Source organism: Xenopus laevis, chromosome 4L, assembly GCF_017654675.1.
Source record: "Xenopus laevis strain J_2021 chromosome 4L, Xenopus_laevis_v10.1, whole genome shotgun sequence".
Lineage (NCBI taxonomy): Eukaryota > Metazoa > Chordata > Amphibia > Anura > Pipidae > Xenopus > Xenopus laevis.
The window spans coordinates 65,233,731-65,248,791 of NC_054377.1; the positions used below are offsets into that span (position 1 = coordinate 65,233,731).

At 35.8% G+C, this 15,061-nt stretch overlaps 1 protein-coding gene across 2 annotated transcripts in view; it reads right to left on the reverse strand.

Moving 5' to 3' along the window:
* Positions 1-711: 711 nt before the first annotated feature.
* Positions 712-15,061, reverse strand: part of uri1.L (URI1 prefoldin-like chaperone L homeolog) — a 45,745-nt gene continuing 31,395 nt past the window's right edge. The window contains exons 5-11 of one of the 2 annotated variants that reach the window (XM_041589329.1): positions 12,890-12,981; positions 12,712-12,772; positions 9,370-9,550; positions 7,439-7,697; positions 5,905-6,047; positions 5,225-5,465; positions 712-3,182 (exon numbers count right to left, since the gene is read on the reverse strand). In XM_041589329.1, the coding sequence (XP_041445263.1) occupies positions 3,003-3,182; positions 5,225-5,465; positions 5,905-6,047; positions 7,439-7,697; positions 9,370-9,550; positions 12,712-12,772; positions 12,890-12,981 (1,157 nt within the window). In that variant the 3' untranslated portion in view covers positions 712-3,002. 2 annotated transcript variants of the gene reach the window in all.

The window sequence follows — 15,061 nt, forward strand, 5'->3', positions numbered from 1 at the left end:
TCTCATTGTGGTTATATTATAAATATTTTCACCCTACACCCCTGCAAATATTTAATACCAACCACATCTCAAAATTATTGACCCCAGTAGTGTGAATTATGCCGAGGCAGGCACCACTGTGAGCTGCCATTGCACTGAGGATATACAGGTAAGGGATCTGTTATCAGGAAACCAGTTATCCAGAAAATTCCAAATTACGGAAAGGCAGACTCAATTTTATCCACATAATTAAAATTTTTAAAAATTATTTCCTTTTAATAAAACAGTACCCTGTACTTGATCCAGACTAAGTTAGAATTAATCCTTATTGGAAGCAAAACCAGCCTATTGGATTTATTTCATGTTTACATAATTTTTATATTGTAGGCTTAAGGTATGAAAAGCTAAATTAGATCAGTGATCCGGAAAACCCCAGATCCTAAACATTCTGGATAACCGGTCCAATACCTGTATTTTTTTTAAAACAAATGGTAACATTAAACTGCAATTACATCAGCAATTAAATGCATTACACAACCACCACAAATGTTTATTATATATGACAGCCATCAAAACTAAAAAAAAAAAAAATGCAACATACTAATTTCATGTTTCCACTTTCTTACTTAGCTTCCGTCATTATGTGGGGGACAAATGTGTACCCAAAACAGGCTAGGGAATATTCACTGTTCCTATCATTATATTAATGCAGATTACTACATGAAATACATATTCACAGTAAAAACTTTATTTTTTTTTAACATTCAAAAAAATAGAGGTACATTTTGGAGAAAATATACAAAAACATTTTTTTTTCTCTAATATGCTTCTCAGACTGCTACTACATAAGGAAATAAATCACATATAATTTAGAAATGTATGGATTTTAAACAGCAAAATACATCAGAAGGAGAATCACTGTATGTTAGTAATGTCTAGTAAAGTGGGGACAAAAAAAAGTGAAACTTTTGCAACGCTTCAATGGATTAGAATGAATGATCAGCTGTGTAGACAAAACTGGCAAATTATAGTCAGGATCTTGGTGTGGTATTGTAGCGTACGTACAGCATCTTTACAGCATACTCCATCTTTAATACAAAGAGTGATAGCGGGTGGTTTGTAGTAGCTACACAATCTGTGCACAGAGGCCTTCATGCCACATTACATTGTCTCTCTCTATTCTGTACAACTTTGCACTCTGACACATGATAGGAGGACACATGACTCAAGATGTCCCATGGTGTGAAAAGTATTTTCTCCTTATTCTAGAATTCATTTTCATGAACTATTTCAATGGCACCAAAGATAAAGGATAAGCAACTATACTTTGGATTTTCAGTCCAGGAGTATTAAGTGGCATGCTGCAAAAGTGTGACATTTAGAAATTGCATTTTGTTCTGTTTATTTTAACAAGACTTCACAAGTGGCAGAGAAAAAATTGGGTTAACCACTCTTCTTTTAAATACATTAAGGGGGTTATTTATCAAAATGTGAAAATTTCTCTTTATTTTCTTAAATCTACTCCGACCAAATCCGCACAGTTTATCTCCCCTTTTTTATCAATACATTTTCCCAAACATTTCCTATGCAGGAAAAAAAACTTGAAAAAATTATGAAAATCATACAAAAATTCTAATCATATTAACTTTTTGGATTTCCCGCTCGAAAACTCAATTTTTTCAGATTTTTCCTGAAAACCACGAAATCCAGTGCAGATCAGGATATGTTCCGGACATCTCCCATTGACTTATATACAGCCTCGGCAGGTCTGAAATGCCGGATTTTCAGATTCAAAGTTTTCCTATCCTCGGGGTATAATAAGTCCTGAAAAATGTAGGTTTTTCAAGTTTTTGGCATTCAGACATTAATACATAACCCCCCTATGTGTGTAAATGGTTTGCCAAAGCGCATAAACAAAGTGACCAATTTTCATCCATAGATAAGAAAGAATATGAGAATGCTAAGAGTGTTGTAGAGAACCAGCTTAGATGTACACACACACCATATATTGTTCTGACATTATGCACACTTCATGAGTGCTTTACTGAAAGCCTTTTCAGACAAAAGGCTTAACTTATACATATATATATATATATATATATATATATATATATTTATATTTATATATATATATATATATATATATATATATATATATATATATATATATATATATCTTATTACTCTTTTTTGTCATTATTGCCCTGTTGCGAAACCTATCACCCACTTTGATTTTTTTTTTTTTACATCAACAAGCAAGATGGCATCAGCTTTATCTTTTTACATATTTAGATATACACTAGTTTGTTTAGGGTCTGGCCACACAGGAAGATTAGGGGAGATTCACGGCAACTAATCTTCTTCGCGGCAACTAATCTCCCCGATCTGCCTTCCGTCAGCTAAAATGAAAATCGCCTGGAGGCAGGCACTCCGAGCGCTTCGTTTTCTGTCACCTGTCGACTAATCTCCCCGAATCTGCCCGTGTGGCCTGACCCTTAGCAACTCTGTTCCAGGGGTTTAGATAATCAGATAACACAGTATCATTAACTAATATCATCCTAAGGCAAATGCTTTTGTCTCTGTGACTCCCATGTATCACAAACACTTTAGCAAAGAACATCAAATATAAATGAAATCATTTAGTTCACCTTTGGCCTCAGTGTTGGGTATCTCTGCAGATAATGTGATTCTAGGCTTTATTACAAGAAAACCTTATTATTCAGTAGAAGGTTGGCTAAACTAAACACTTTCCACAAATGGAAGGAGCACGTGATGCTCACATAAAAAGTGCTTTTTCTTTTTTTTCTTTGTTGCATATTAAAAAAAAAAATCACATTGAAAAATTATCAAAATATAAGGATTAAAATGGAAAAATATGATTTTCAACTGTGATAATCCTTTGAGTGCAAAGGAGAGTGCAATAGAGCACCTCTGGCACCAAAATAGTTTTGTAAACAAAATCCAGCCCTGCTCTATGTTTCCTCAGTACTGAGAAAAGATTAATGAAATTGATTGACACATGGTTATTTTTTCTGTTGTATTCTCGCAGCTTTGAATTTTGAAACACGTTTTGTGCTCTCTTCAGATACTTCTGTAGTCTGTTCCTCAGCGTTTTTCTCTTGGATCGTTGGCAAAGCTGGATGGGCAATGCTTGTGACTGGCATATATAAAGATTCTTTTTCCACAACAGTACCGGAAAAGGCCTAAAAACAGAGAAAAGTGTTTTGGTAATGTTAAGCTGTTTAAGTTAATGGGAGAGGTCCAGGGATCCATTTGGAGATGTTTGCAGCCTATAACCAAAAGTCAAGCAGGAGGGGATACAGGTATTGGCACTGGCCCAGTCACACGCCAGCAATGAATCCAATAATAAATTAAAAGCCAATACCTTTTTATGCAACACATGGGGTGATCCCAAGTTTCCATGGTGCTCTTGACACAATTCAACAGATCAAACGTTTCAGGACCGCATTGCCCTTAATCACTGATGAAGTACTATGCGTTACCGAAACGTAAAAAGATATTTGCAGCCTTCCAAACATTCAAGTTTTTTTTTCGGAGAAAAAACTCATACAGTTTAATAGAATTAAAATCAAATTCGATTAGAGTTTTTGGGTTGTTTAAATTTGTCTGAGTTTTAATAATTTGATTTTAATAATAAATTATGCCAATTTTAATTTCGAATTCATTCAAATTTAAGGGAGTTTAAAAAAAACTCACATGAATTCGAAATTCAACCCTTGATAAACGTGCCTCCAAGTCTTATAACACCAGCTATTTCTGGACACCACAGTAGGTTGAGGGTAGCCAATCAGAATTTTAACTTTCCAGAAAAGATAAAACCCATTTCTTTTATCAGTTTTACATAAGTGCTGATTTGCTGGATTTCACCCACAAGATCGGGATGAGCTGGCATCCTACAGTTCGGGTGGTGGGTGGGGTCAGCTTTCCGGAATAGCCTGGGAAGTTAAAGGAAAAGTTCATCTTTAAATCACCCTTTAAATGCAGGTATTGGACCTGGTATCCAGAATGCTTGGGACCTAAGGTTTTCCTCCTTACAAATCTTTCTGTAATATGGGTTTTCATACCTTACGTCTACTAGAAAATCATTTAAACATTAAATAACCCAATTAGGCAGGGTTTGCTTTCAATCATTAATTATATTTTACTTTAGATCAAGTACATGGTTATTTTTTATAATCACAGAGAAAAAGGAAATCGCTTTTTTAAAAATGTGGATTATTTGTATAAAATGGAGTCTTTCGCAATTCAAAGCTTTCTGGATAACGGGTTTCCGGATAATGGATTCCATACCTGTATTTTATAAGATGGCACATTTTCAGTATCTTTTTAATTTGTCACTTTTTTCCGTTTTTTTTATTTTTTTTTTAATTTGATTTGCCTTCCTAATTTGTCTCTTATTTTCTGGGAGGCTGCAGTTTATTGTCATTCTATTTTTCTATTGATTTTTCATTACTGTTTCCATACTGCTGTCTGGTTGCCAGGATAACTAGATCCAAAACAGTGACATGGCATTTAAAATTGCAACAAAAAGTAAAATAACTGAATTATAAGTTACCTTAGAATATTATTGGGTGCATCATGGCAAAAAATGAATAAGGTGAACAACCCCTTTGGATATGTGATTTCACCACTTTCTGTGTCAGGACAGGAGGTACTGGCAGTATAGGAGGAGGCTGTAAGCATTAGAAACTAGTTTGGAAGACTAAGTAGCAAATGCAGTATGTCTAAATTATGGGGTTTTGTCAGGAACAGATACTAGGCACAACTCACAGGGGAGATCTCTAAAGTGATTTAGTGCAGGACAGATATAGGCTTTTTATGACGCATGGACAATAAAAGTAGCTGCAGTCAGTTTCACATGCAATCTGCTGCTGAGACCTATAGTTTGTTCAGAAGAACATGTTGTACAACAATATGTCAACAGTCTAATCCAGGGCACTGTGATTCCAATGGCTATAGGAAACAACATATGGCAAAATATGTCACAAAAGCAGCTAATCTGGTCAGTGATATTAGGTCAATTAATAATTTGCATGTATATATTAGCTATAAAAGAGATCAAAAACTCAATGTGTGAATCAAGTAACACTCAAATATTAGCATAAGATGCAGAGCTGGAATGAGTGCTATGGAATCCTGCCAGTCCTAGGTGACCCTTTTATAACAGAACAGATGCACTGTCAAGTAGAAAACTTGCGGCTGCAGAGAGAAAAAAGGGCATTACCTCCAATGGACCATTAACTGGAGACAGTTTCTTTTGAACACGGTCCTCTTCTTCATGAAAGCTGTCACTGAGGTCACTAAATGTATTCTCCTCAAAGCTAACATTTCTAAAGTAAGTCCGTCCATCAAACTCTGGTGCACTGCTCTCGCTAGTATCACTGCAAACACTGTTCTCTCTGCTACGAGACTTCATAATGGATTTCCTTGGGATGTATTCTCCGTTTACAACATCGACAAACACTCTGCATGGAAAAAATAAAATACATTATAAAAAAAAGTTTTTACAGAAAGTTAGATATCACTATGTCACATTATTATTACAAACAAATATTAATAAATTAAAATCAGTAAATGTGCAGTTTACAGCTTTGCAACATCTAAACTAGCCATTGTCTACAAAGTGTAATATGATTTCTTTAATGATAGAAGAACTCACTGGGAGCTGCCGTAATATTGCTATACTACTAGCAAGTAAGGGCTTTTAAGAGTTGTAGTTCATCATTACTTAGAGGGCTACAAGTTGCCCATACGTGTTTTAAATTATTATATAAGGCTGTATAAAGTGTATAAATTAACAATGCATGACAGCACAGATGGGAAATCCTTGCAACGGTCTGTTTTTGCCTTTGCATGCTATGAAATGCAAAGAGAACATAATAAATGTACACTTAGATCACCTACCTATAAACATCTGCTGGTGTTTTTATAGTGGGCAGCTCTGGAACTGATTGACCATTCCCATTGCTGTTCTTTCTTTTCCTTTTGGCTTCCTCTTTTCTTTCGCTGAATTTTAAAGTAGTGTTTTTTCCAGTGTTTATTCTTACCTAGGAGAAAATAATTCTAAATCACAAGTTCTCCCTTTTGCTTGTACATGCTCACAAAATAATGTTTATTTGACAAAAGTCCACTCTAAATGTGAAAGATATGTTCTGCTCTTAGAGGTAAAAGACAATTCATAATGAAGCCCAATGCTCAAGAATAACATTATATGCTGAATTAAAGGACAAGGAAAGAGGCCATCTGTTTGGGTACATTAAAAAGATGGTATACACACTTGCTAAGAGTTGTAAATAAACATGATTCCTGCAGCTAGCAGGGTCCTTAGGCTTGGGCGATGCCAGCTCCATTTAATACAGAACTCTACGAGTCAGACTTAGTGGCCATAGACTTTACAATTACACCCTTCCTGGAAAAAATCTTTCTACTACAAATTCAAACTGAAAATCTTTGCTAAAATCTAAGATTTTTACAAACTTCTATAAAAAACCAACTCAAAACCTCCTCTTAACAGCATCTTATATTCAACCTGTTCCTAAAGTGGATAAAGGGGTGGTTTGCCTTTAAATTACTTTTAGTATGCTGTAGAATGGCCAACTCTTAACTTTTCAATTGGTCTTCATTTTTTATTTATTTTTTGAGAGGCTTCTGTTCTTTTGTTCCTTATACCTAAGAAAATGGTTTTGCAAAACTCTGAAATCTAATCTTTCCCATGGGGAATCATACTAATTTTAGGTCATACACCAAATATCTAAACATCAAACAAATAGGAGTTTTTGGCTCTTGAACATGAACAATTCCATCCTAGTTATATAATAAGCAGTATACATAAAGCTAGACTTATATGCAAGAATCTTGGGACAAATTACAGGCCTTGGCTCAAAATATTACAACTGATTTTAATGCAAAGTAAAATATTCACAATTAAAGAATAATGAAGATCAAGTAAAAATTGAGTAGTTTCAACGGATACATGCTCGGTGTGAGCAATTGTTTCAGAGAGAAGATTAAGCAGTTTGAAAGGAAGGCCTCTCCAGGGCTACTACATTTAATACTTGGCTTTTGTTCTCCTTCAACTGGAGTACCCCCGTTTTCCTTGGTGCAGTAAAGAAGCTGTATTAGGGCATCCCCAGAGGGTATCAAATGTGGTTAACATAGTTGTTAATGAGGAGTAATTTTATAACAGTGCGTAACAGTGTGGAATGATTGATTACAAGAATGATTAGACCTTCATAATACACCAGTAAAAATATACACCAGTAAAAATATATCAGCAGAAGTTAGGCAAACATAAGCATTTAACATTTTACAAAACAGATCAACAGCTTTATCAATATCCTTGAAAAGACTATTACAGAAAAACAGGAGTGCATTTCCAAAAAATGGTGATAAATAAGAACAACTATTATATTTCCATGTACCTTCTAGTGATACTCACTCTTTTTGGTTCAACAGTGTGCAAAAAATGTATGGTTGCCACAGAGTTTTTACTAAAGTCCTCTTCTCCATCACTCTGGTGAGAAACTGAAACATTGACATCACTGGTAATAACGGCTGACTCTGATTTTGCATTTAGATAATTTCCTAGAGTAGGAGATTCTCTAACTTCTTGGGACACGTTAAGGTCAGTCTTTCGATTCTCTTTGTCTTCTTCAAAAAATCCTAGTTCTTTTATCTCATTTTGTATCTCACGGACACTGCAATAAATAAGAGCATACAGAACATGATGAGAACCCTTCTGAAAATAAAATTAATATTAAATTAGGGGAAAAAAGACAATTGTTTTAACAGTATAGTATACAACACACACACACAAAAACAGAGCATAGCACTTGAAATAAAACAATTTTTTCATTTTTCATTTTTTAAAGATCTAATGAGTGCTATGCTCTGTTTTCTTCTACACTGATTATTCACAAGAACCCAGGCACTTGATTTTTAGTGGTGTGTCCTCCTTCCAGGACAGCGTTTTCAATGCCTAAATGTACATACATAGTGAATATGGGGATTTTGGTCTCTTGATATTTACATTCATACACTTCATATATACCAACTCAGTGAATGCCAGATCAATCCCTAAGGCGATAATAAAGGGAAATTAGAACATTATGTTCTCTCCATGGAAAAGTAACAATGATAATACCTGGCAACAGTGTTCAGAATTAACACAAAATGCAATGCACAAAATGGAGGGAGACTAGTGGTGGATGCCCATTGTGCAAAACTGTGGACACGTGAAATGACTGTATTGCTTGGTGTCTTCAATTTGATTATTGTATGCTTGTTTTTATTCTTAGCTTTTGCACTTACAACCACAAAGAGTATAAATAACTCTTCTTGCCTACAGGAGGTGTAGCACGGTCAATATTTGATTTAATGAATTACAATATATATCTGATTTATAGTGAATCAAACCTTAAGTTTGAGCAAGTATAAGGTTTTGGGATAGTTATTTGAGTCCAATGTCCCCTAGTTCAGCATTTGGGGTTAATCGTCTCTCTAGCTGTCGATTATAAAGCACACCTTCACTTTACATGGGTAGCTTCGCCTCCGACCCATGAGTGGGTGCCAGGATTTGGATCATCGCTTGATTATTGGGAACCTGAGGGTGATGAACGAAAGGTTGCACAATCTCCCTGATTGTGCAGAACTGGCTATTCTTGTAATTACCATTATATGAAGTTAAGTAAACGTTTTTAAATTCTACCTTTACTTGTGTGTGTGTAAGTTATAGCTCATAAGCAGTATATCAATTATTGATCCTGTATATTTGTATTAATATATTTATTTTAATTAATACAAGTATTATTATTAATAAAGGTTCACTCCTTTATTACAGGAGGCAAGAAATGGACCCCACTGCATTCTTCAAAATGTCCAGGCCCTGCATGGTTCGTCTGTCCTAGATCCCTTACTTTTATCAATTCTTTGCAAACATTTCCCCCTTTCCTGATAGATTTCCAAGTAACCAATACACCATTTTTGTGACACCTTTGTACCAAATAATGGCAGAGTGTTGCCACATAAACATGCAATCTGCATTAGAATTGCTGGAAATGTAAATTTTAAGGTGGTTCTGAGCAATGATGTCTGTACGAAATGCAATGTACCCCCAATCTCTCAGAATTATACCCAATTTATACATGCTTTTTTGATTGTAGTTTAGCAAGTGTAAGGGGGCATACAGTGGATTCACTTTCATCTGCCTGCCTACAAAATGACGGAGAGGAAAACAAAGAATCCGCTGTGTGTTCCCTTGCTGTAATGCACCTATGTTTGGCAACTCAGCTTCAAAATCAAAAGTTGATATCTTAATACATTTATTATATTAAATGTCTCGCACATACAAACAGAAAAGTAAAAACTTACTCATTAAGTTCTCCGTGTAACGCTTCTTCCCGTTCAAGCTCCTCCAATCTTGCCCACAGTTCCTCATTGTCTAAGAATTTGTTTTTAGCTTTCACTTCCATTTCATCTTCAGCAACCTCCTCTTCAAAACAGTCCGGTACCTTTGGTTTTGAGTGAGGTTTGTGTGCAATGCGGTGGCTTCCTGTTTATGAGTTCATTTTGGGAGGATAATTTGAAACATCCTAATTAAAACACTTTGCTGTCAGGTGAATTCACACAACTATTTATATTCATATTAAAAACACCAAACACGGTCATAGCAACCATTTCTAAAGGCAACTAAACTCTTCACTTATAATCCCCCAACCATCTAGGCCATTTCAAACCAAATACATTTGTGCAGTTCATTACCATACATAGTTACATAGTTAAATTGGGTTGAAAAAAAACAAAGTCCATCAAGTTCAACCCCTCCAAATGAAAACCCAGCATCTATACACCCCCCCTCCTACTTTGACAGAAATTATATATAACCATACTAACTATAGAGTTTAGTATCACAATAGCCTTTTTTTTATGTCTGTCCAAAAAATCATCCAAGCCATTCTTAAACGCATTTACTGAATCAGCCATCACAACATCACCCGGCAGTGCATTCCACAACCTCACTGTCCTGACTGTGAAGAACCCCTACGTTGCTTCAAATGAAAGTTCTTTTCTTCTAGTCTGAAGCGGCGGCCTCTGGTACGGTGATCCACTTTATGGGTAAAAAGGTCCCCTGCTATTTGTCTATAATGTCCTCTAATGTACTTGTAAAGTGTAATCATGTCCTCTCGCAAGCGCCTTTTTTCCAGAGAAAACAACCCCAACCTTGACAGTCTACCCTCATAATTTAAGTCTTCCATCCCTCTAACCAATTTAGTTGCACGTCTCTGCACTCTCTCCAGCTCATTTATATCCCTCTTAAAGGGATACTGTCATGGGAAAAAAAAATTTTTTCAAAATGAATCAGTTAATAGTGCTGGTCCAGCAGAATTCTGCACTGAAATCCATTTCTCAAAAGAGCAAACAGATTTTTTTATATTCAATTTTGAAATCTGACATGGGGCTAGACATTTTGTCAATTTCCCAGGTGCCCCAAGTCATGTGACTTGTGCTCTGATAAACTTCAATCACTCTTTACTGCTGTACTGCAAGTTGGAGTGATATCATCCCCTCCCTTTTCCCCCCAGCAGCCAAACAAAAGAACAATGGGAAGGTAACCAGATAACAGCTCCCTAACACAAGATAACAGCTGCCTGGTAGATCTAAGAACAACACTCAATAGTAAAAACCCATGTCTCACTGAGACACATTCAGTTACATTGAGAAGGAAAAACAGCAGCCTGCCAGAAAGCATTTCTCTCCTGAAGTGCAGGCACAAGTCACATGACATGGGGCAGCTGGGTAATTGACAAAATGTCTAGCCCCATGTCAGATTTCAAAATTGAATATAAAAAAATCTGTTTGCTCTTTTGAGAAATGGATTTCAGTGAAGAATTCTGCTGGAGCAGCACTATTAACTGATTCATTTTGAAAATTTTTTTTTTCCCATGACAGTATCCCTTTAAGGACTGGAGTCCAAAACTGCACTGCATACACCAGATGAGGCCTCACCAGGGACCTATAAACAGGCATAATAATGTTTCATCCCTTGAGTTAATGCCAGACAGAACTTTATTTGCTTTAGTAGCCACAGAATGACACTGCCCAGAATTAAGATACTTGAAGCACAGCACCAGTCTGTATTATGAATAAAAAGCCTTTATTGGATATACATGGCAACAATCTGGATACAGCGACGTTTCAGGCCCTCTTTGGCCCTTTCTCAAGTTTGAGAAATGGCCAAAGAGGGCCTGAAACGTCGCTGTATCCAGATTGTTGCCATGTATATGCAATAAAGGCTTTTTATTCATAATACGGACCAGTGCTGTGCTTCAAGTATCTAACAATATGTGAATGGATGGTGGCCATTAATCACACGTGCACTGGAAATTCTCCTTTAAAAAGATAACAGTGGAGCTGAATCAATCAAGTTTACTGCCCAGAAATAAACAACTTGTTATCTACAAAAACCCCTAGATCGTTCTCATTTAAGGAAACTCCTAACACACTGCCATTTAGTGTATAACTTGCATTTATATTATTTTTGCCAAAGTGCATAACCTTGCATTTATCAACATTGAACCTCATTTTCCAGTTTGCTGCCCAGTTTCCCAACTTAGACAGATCACTCTCCAAAGTGGCAGCATCCTGCATGGAACCTATAGTTCTGCACAATTTTGTATCATCTGCAAAAATAGAAACAGTACTTTCAATGCCCACCTCCAGGTCATTAATAAACAAGTTGAAAAGCAAGGGACCTAGTACAGAGCCCTGCAGTACTCCACTAACAACACTGGTCCAATTAGAAAATGTTTAGTTTACCACCACTCTTTGTAGTCTATCTTTTACCCAGTTCTCTATCCAGGTACAAATACTATGTTCCAGGCCAACATTCCTTAATTTAACCAGTTGTGTGGCACTGACCTGTCATATCTGCTTCACACACAGCACTTCTGGAGAAAAACATTACATTGTTTTCCATCATTGGGCAATATAATAAATTTATATATACATATATATATATACATATATATATATATATATATATATATATATATATATATATATATATATATATATATATATATACACACACACACACAAAAAAAAAATAATCCATAAAATGGATTTTAAGAATCTAAGCGAGTCCCAGCCACTGTTCTTAATGGCAAACACTGGTTCGTATTTTACCAGTGCTGCTCTTCTTTGTGATTATGCAACTCAATTTCTATTGCCATCCAAAATCTTTATTCTCATTACAAGTATCCTGCTCTAGTAATAAAAGATGCAACAGAGAATCTTTCTTCAGCTTTGCTATGAATTTTAATCCCTCTTAAAACAATTGGCCTTGATAGCAGAGAGCAAGAGATCAATGCAGCAAAACAACTAGCTGACATTAAAGCAGTCAATGCAATGCAAATTTCACAGAGAGGTAGGGGAAAAAAAAGAAGTGTTTTATATCTACATATATATGCACTCATATACAATACAAATGCAGGCACATACAGAAGGGTGTGGAAGGTAGTCTGCGGTTCATATAGTCATAGGTCCCTACTTAACACACATGAACACACCAATACAAGGTTATATTTAATCAGGAGCCAATTAACCTGTCGTGATGTTTTTTAATTGTGGGAGAAAACCAAAGTACTCAGGGAAAACCCATCAAGATATTGGGAGAACTTGCAGACAGCCAAATGAATTAATAATGATATATACCTTTGCTATATGCTGTATTCTCATTTGACTCTTCCTTAATGTCAAAAAAATCACCAGGTTCCTGTAAAATAAGAATGACATTGGTCAATTTCCCACCATTCCAGACTTGGCAATTATCTAAAAACACTTGGATTACGTGTATTAGACAACTATACATGTTCTATCACCAAGTACTTACGTCACTCATGCTTTGCAGATCTTTTGTAAAGACTTCTTTAGATTCAAAGTTCTTTGCAACGGCTTGTAAATCTTCCATTGTTTTCCTTACATCTGGGGGGGAAATAATTCAGCTCAGCTTGATCTTGTTAGTTATACACTAAAAGGAATCCAAATAAGGTGCCATACAGCTCTTTAGGATCATGGAATGGTGCACATAGCAAAAAAAAAAGCCCAAACAAAGCAGGGTACAACGTAAAAAAAAACAAGACCAAACTACCATGTTTTCTGCACACTTATTTCTTGCCTTACATGATGCCAAGTGGCTGCAGGTCTTTAAAGTCTGCATCCCAGCAATACATTCATGACAGGAGGGTAGGGTAAGTAATCTTTGCGTCTATGGCCAGTTTAAGGCATATAGACATCCCCCCACCTTCGAATTTACACATTATTCAGACACTCAGGCAGGTGCATCATGCTACAGAGCACTCTCCTTACTGTCTGCTCTCTGGCAGGCAGGCAGTACAGGAATGTGTTGTTGCCAACCTTACTGGACTATGCACCTAAAAAAAAAAATTGGTGCAAGGTATAGAGGACTGATGTGCTCCTGTCTCAAGAGCTTTGAGAATGAGAACTAAGGGACAATCAATGAGAAGATGTTGAGCTGGTACATTACCTCAGTCCTCAGTACCTATTGTCCACAACAAACAATTCCATGAGTTTGAGTTTCTTGGTACTTTCCATTCCAATTTTTTTTTAAAAAAAAAATGGGTTCTTTCAGTGCATTGCAAAGAGGTTTTTCTAGCAATGTACATGAGGTGGAAGACCCGACAGCGTTAAAGACTGTGGTGGGTCAATTATAACTGTACGCAGCACATATTTATTAGCATATATATTAGCACTATTGTACATGTTTTCCCTAAACCCTTAAATATTGAACTGCTATCCACGTCTTTGCCTTTCTTTTTGTGAATCACGGTGAAATGTACATTGCACACAAACATTCATAAATGACTTGCACATGAGATGGGAGTTTGCTTGAGTTCGGCTGCTGTGCATGGTTGTTGTGCATGAATATGGCATTGCCGGTAGTTTTGCATTTACAACAAAAACTGGTCATCAAAACTGCAGAGAACAATAAACAATCACAAACTTATTACTTAAAAAGGAGGAGAAAAATAAAGAGATATTTTTTATAGAAACTAGTGCACTTTGGGGAAGGTTAATTTTAAATTTATGAATGTATTCAGCAAAAAAAGGAAAAATTAATATTGGGTTGGGTCCTACATCTTTAACCACCACGAAATTTTACAAGAATGTTGGACCTGCAGAACAGCTGATGAGACTGCCCGATAGGTTTCGACCATTAACTGGAAGGAGCAAGTTACAGTATAAATTCACAAAATGTCCTTGATCTTAATTTGTATAAGAACAGCAAATAAGATCATCTTTGTATAAATATGTTCTCTCTGAAGTAGTCAAACAGCAAATCCAACATCCAGATAAAGGAAAGAGTTAATTAGACAAGCAGTTGAGATACAGCAGCCTGCATGTCATTGTTCTTTTCAACAGTAAAAAGCAAATAATACAAATAAAAATAATTCCAATACAAAATAGGAGCCATTTCCAGTCCTTGGAGGAAACCTGCATTTTAATTTAACCTACAGTTCTGCTTAACAGTTAATGTACTGCAAATAACCCAAACCTATTATATAAGTTCAGCATTTGAAAGAGAAATTGCCAGTGAAACACCCACCAAGGAATTATTTGCATCATATAATTTCAATACATCTTAACACCAAACAACAGAGTATAAAGCACATTACCAAGCACCCCCTTGAAGGTAGGTCTGTTTTACTATAATGTACTGAAAAACGTTGCCTTCTCCCAAGACACATCATAATGTTTACTACTTTATATGAATTTCTATTGTGTATTTGTGGCTTTGTGTTAGAAACAAAAACACAATTCAGTAATCTTTTTAGTACCCTTACACAGTACACAGCATTTCATCGGAAATATTCTGCAACAAATACATTGCAATGATTCTTATTTACAGTTTGATGCATATGAAATCAGACTTTCCAAAGGGCAACAATTTAGAAAACATTTTGTTTCTTATTAGCTACTATGCACTGTTTTGTCAGAGATTCCCTTCAGTGCAAGCATTATGTCTAACACACAGGGTAATTTA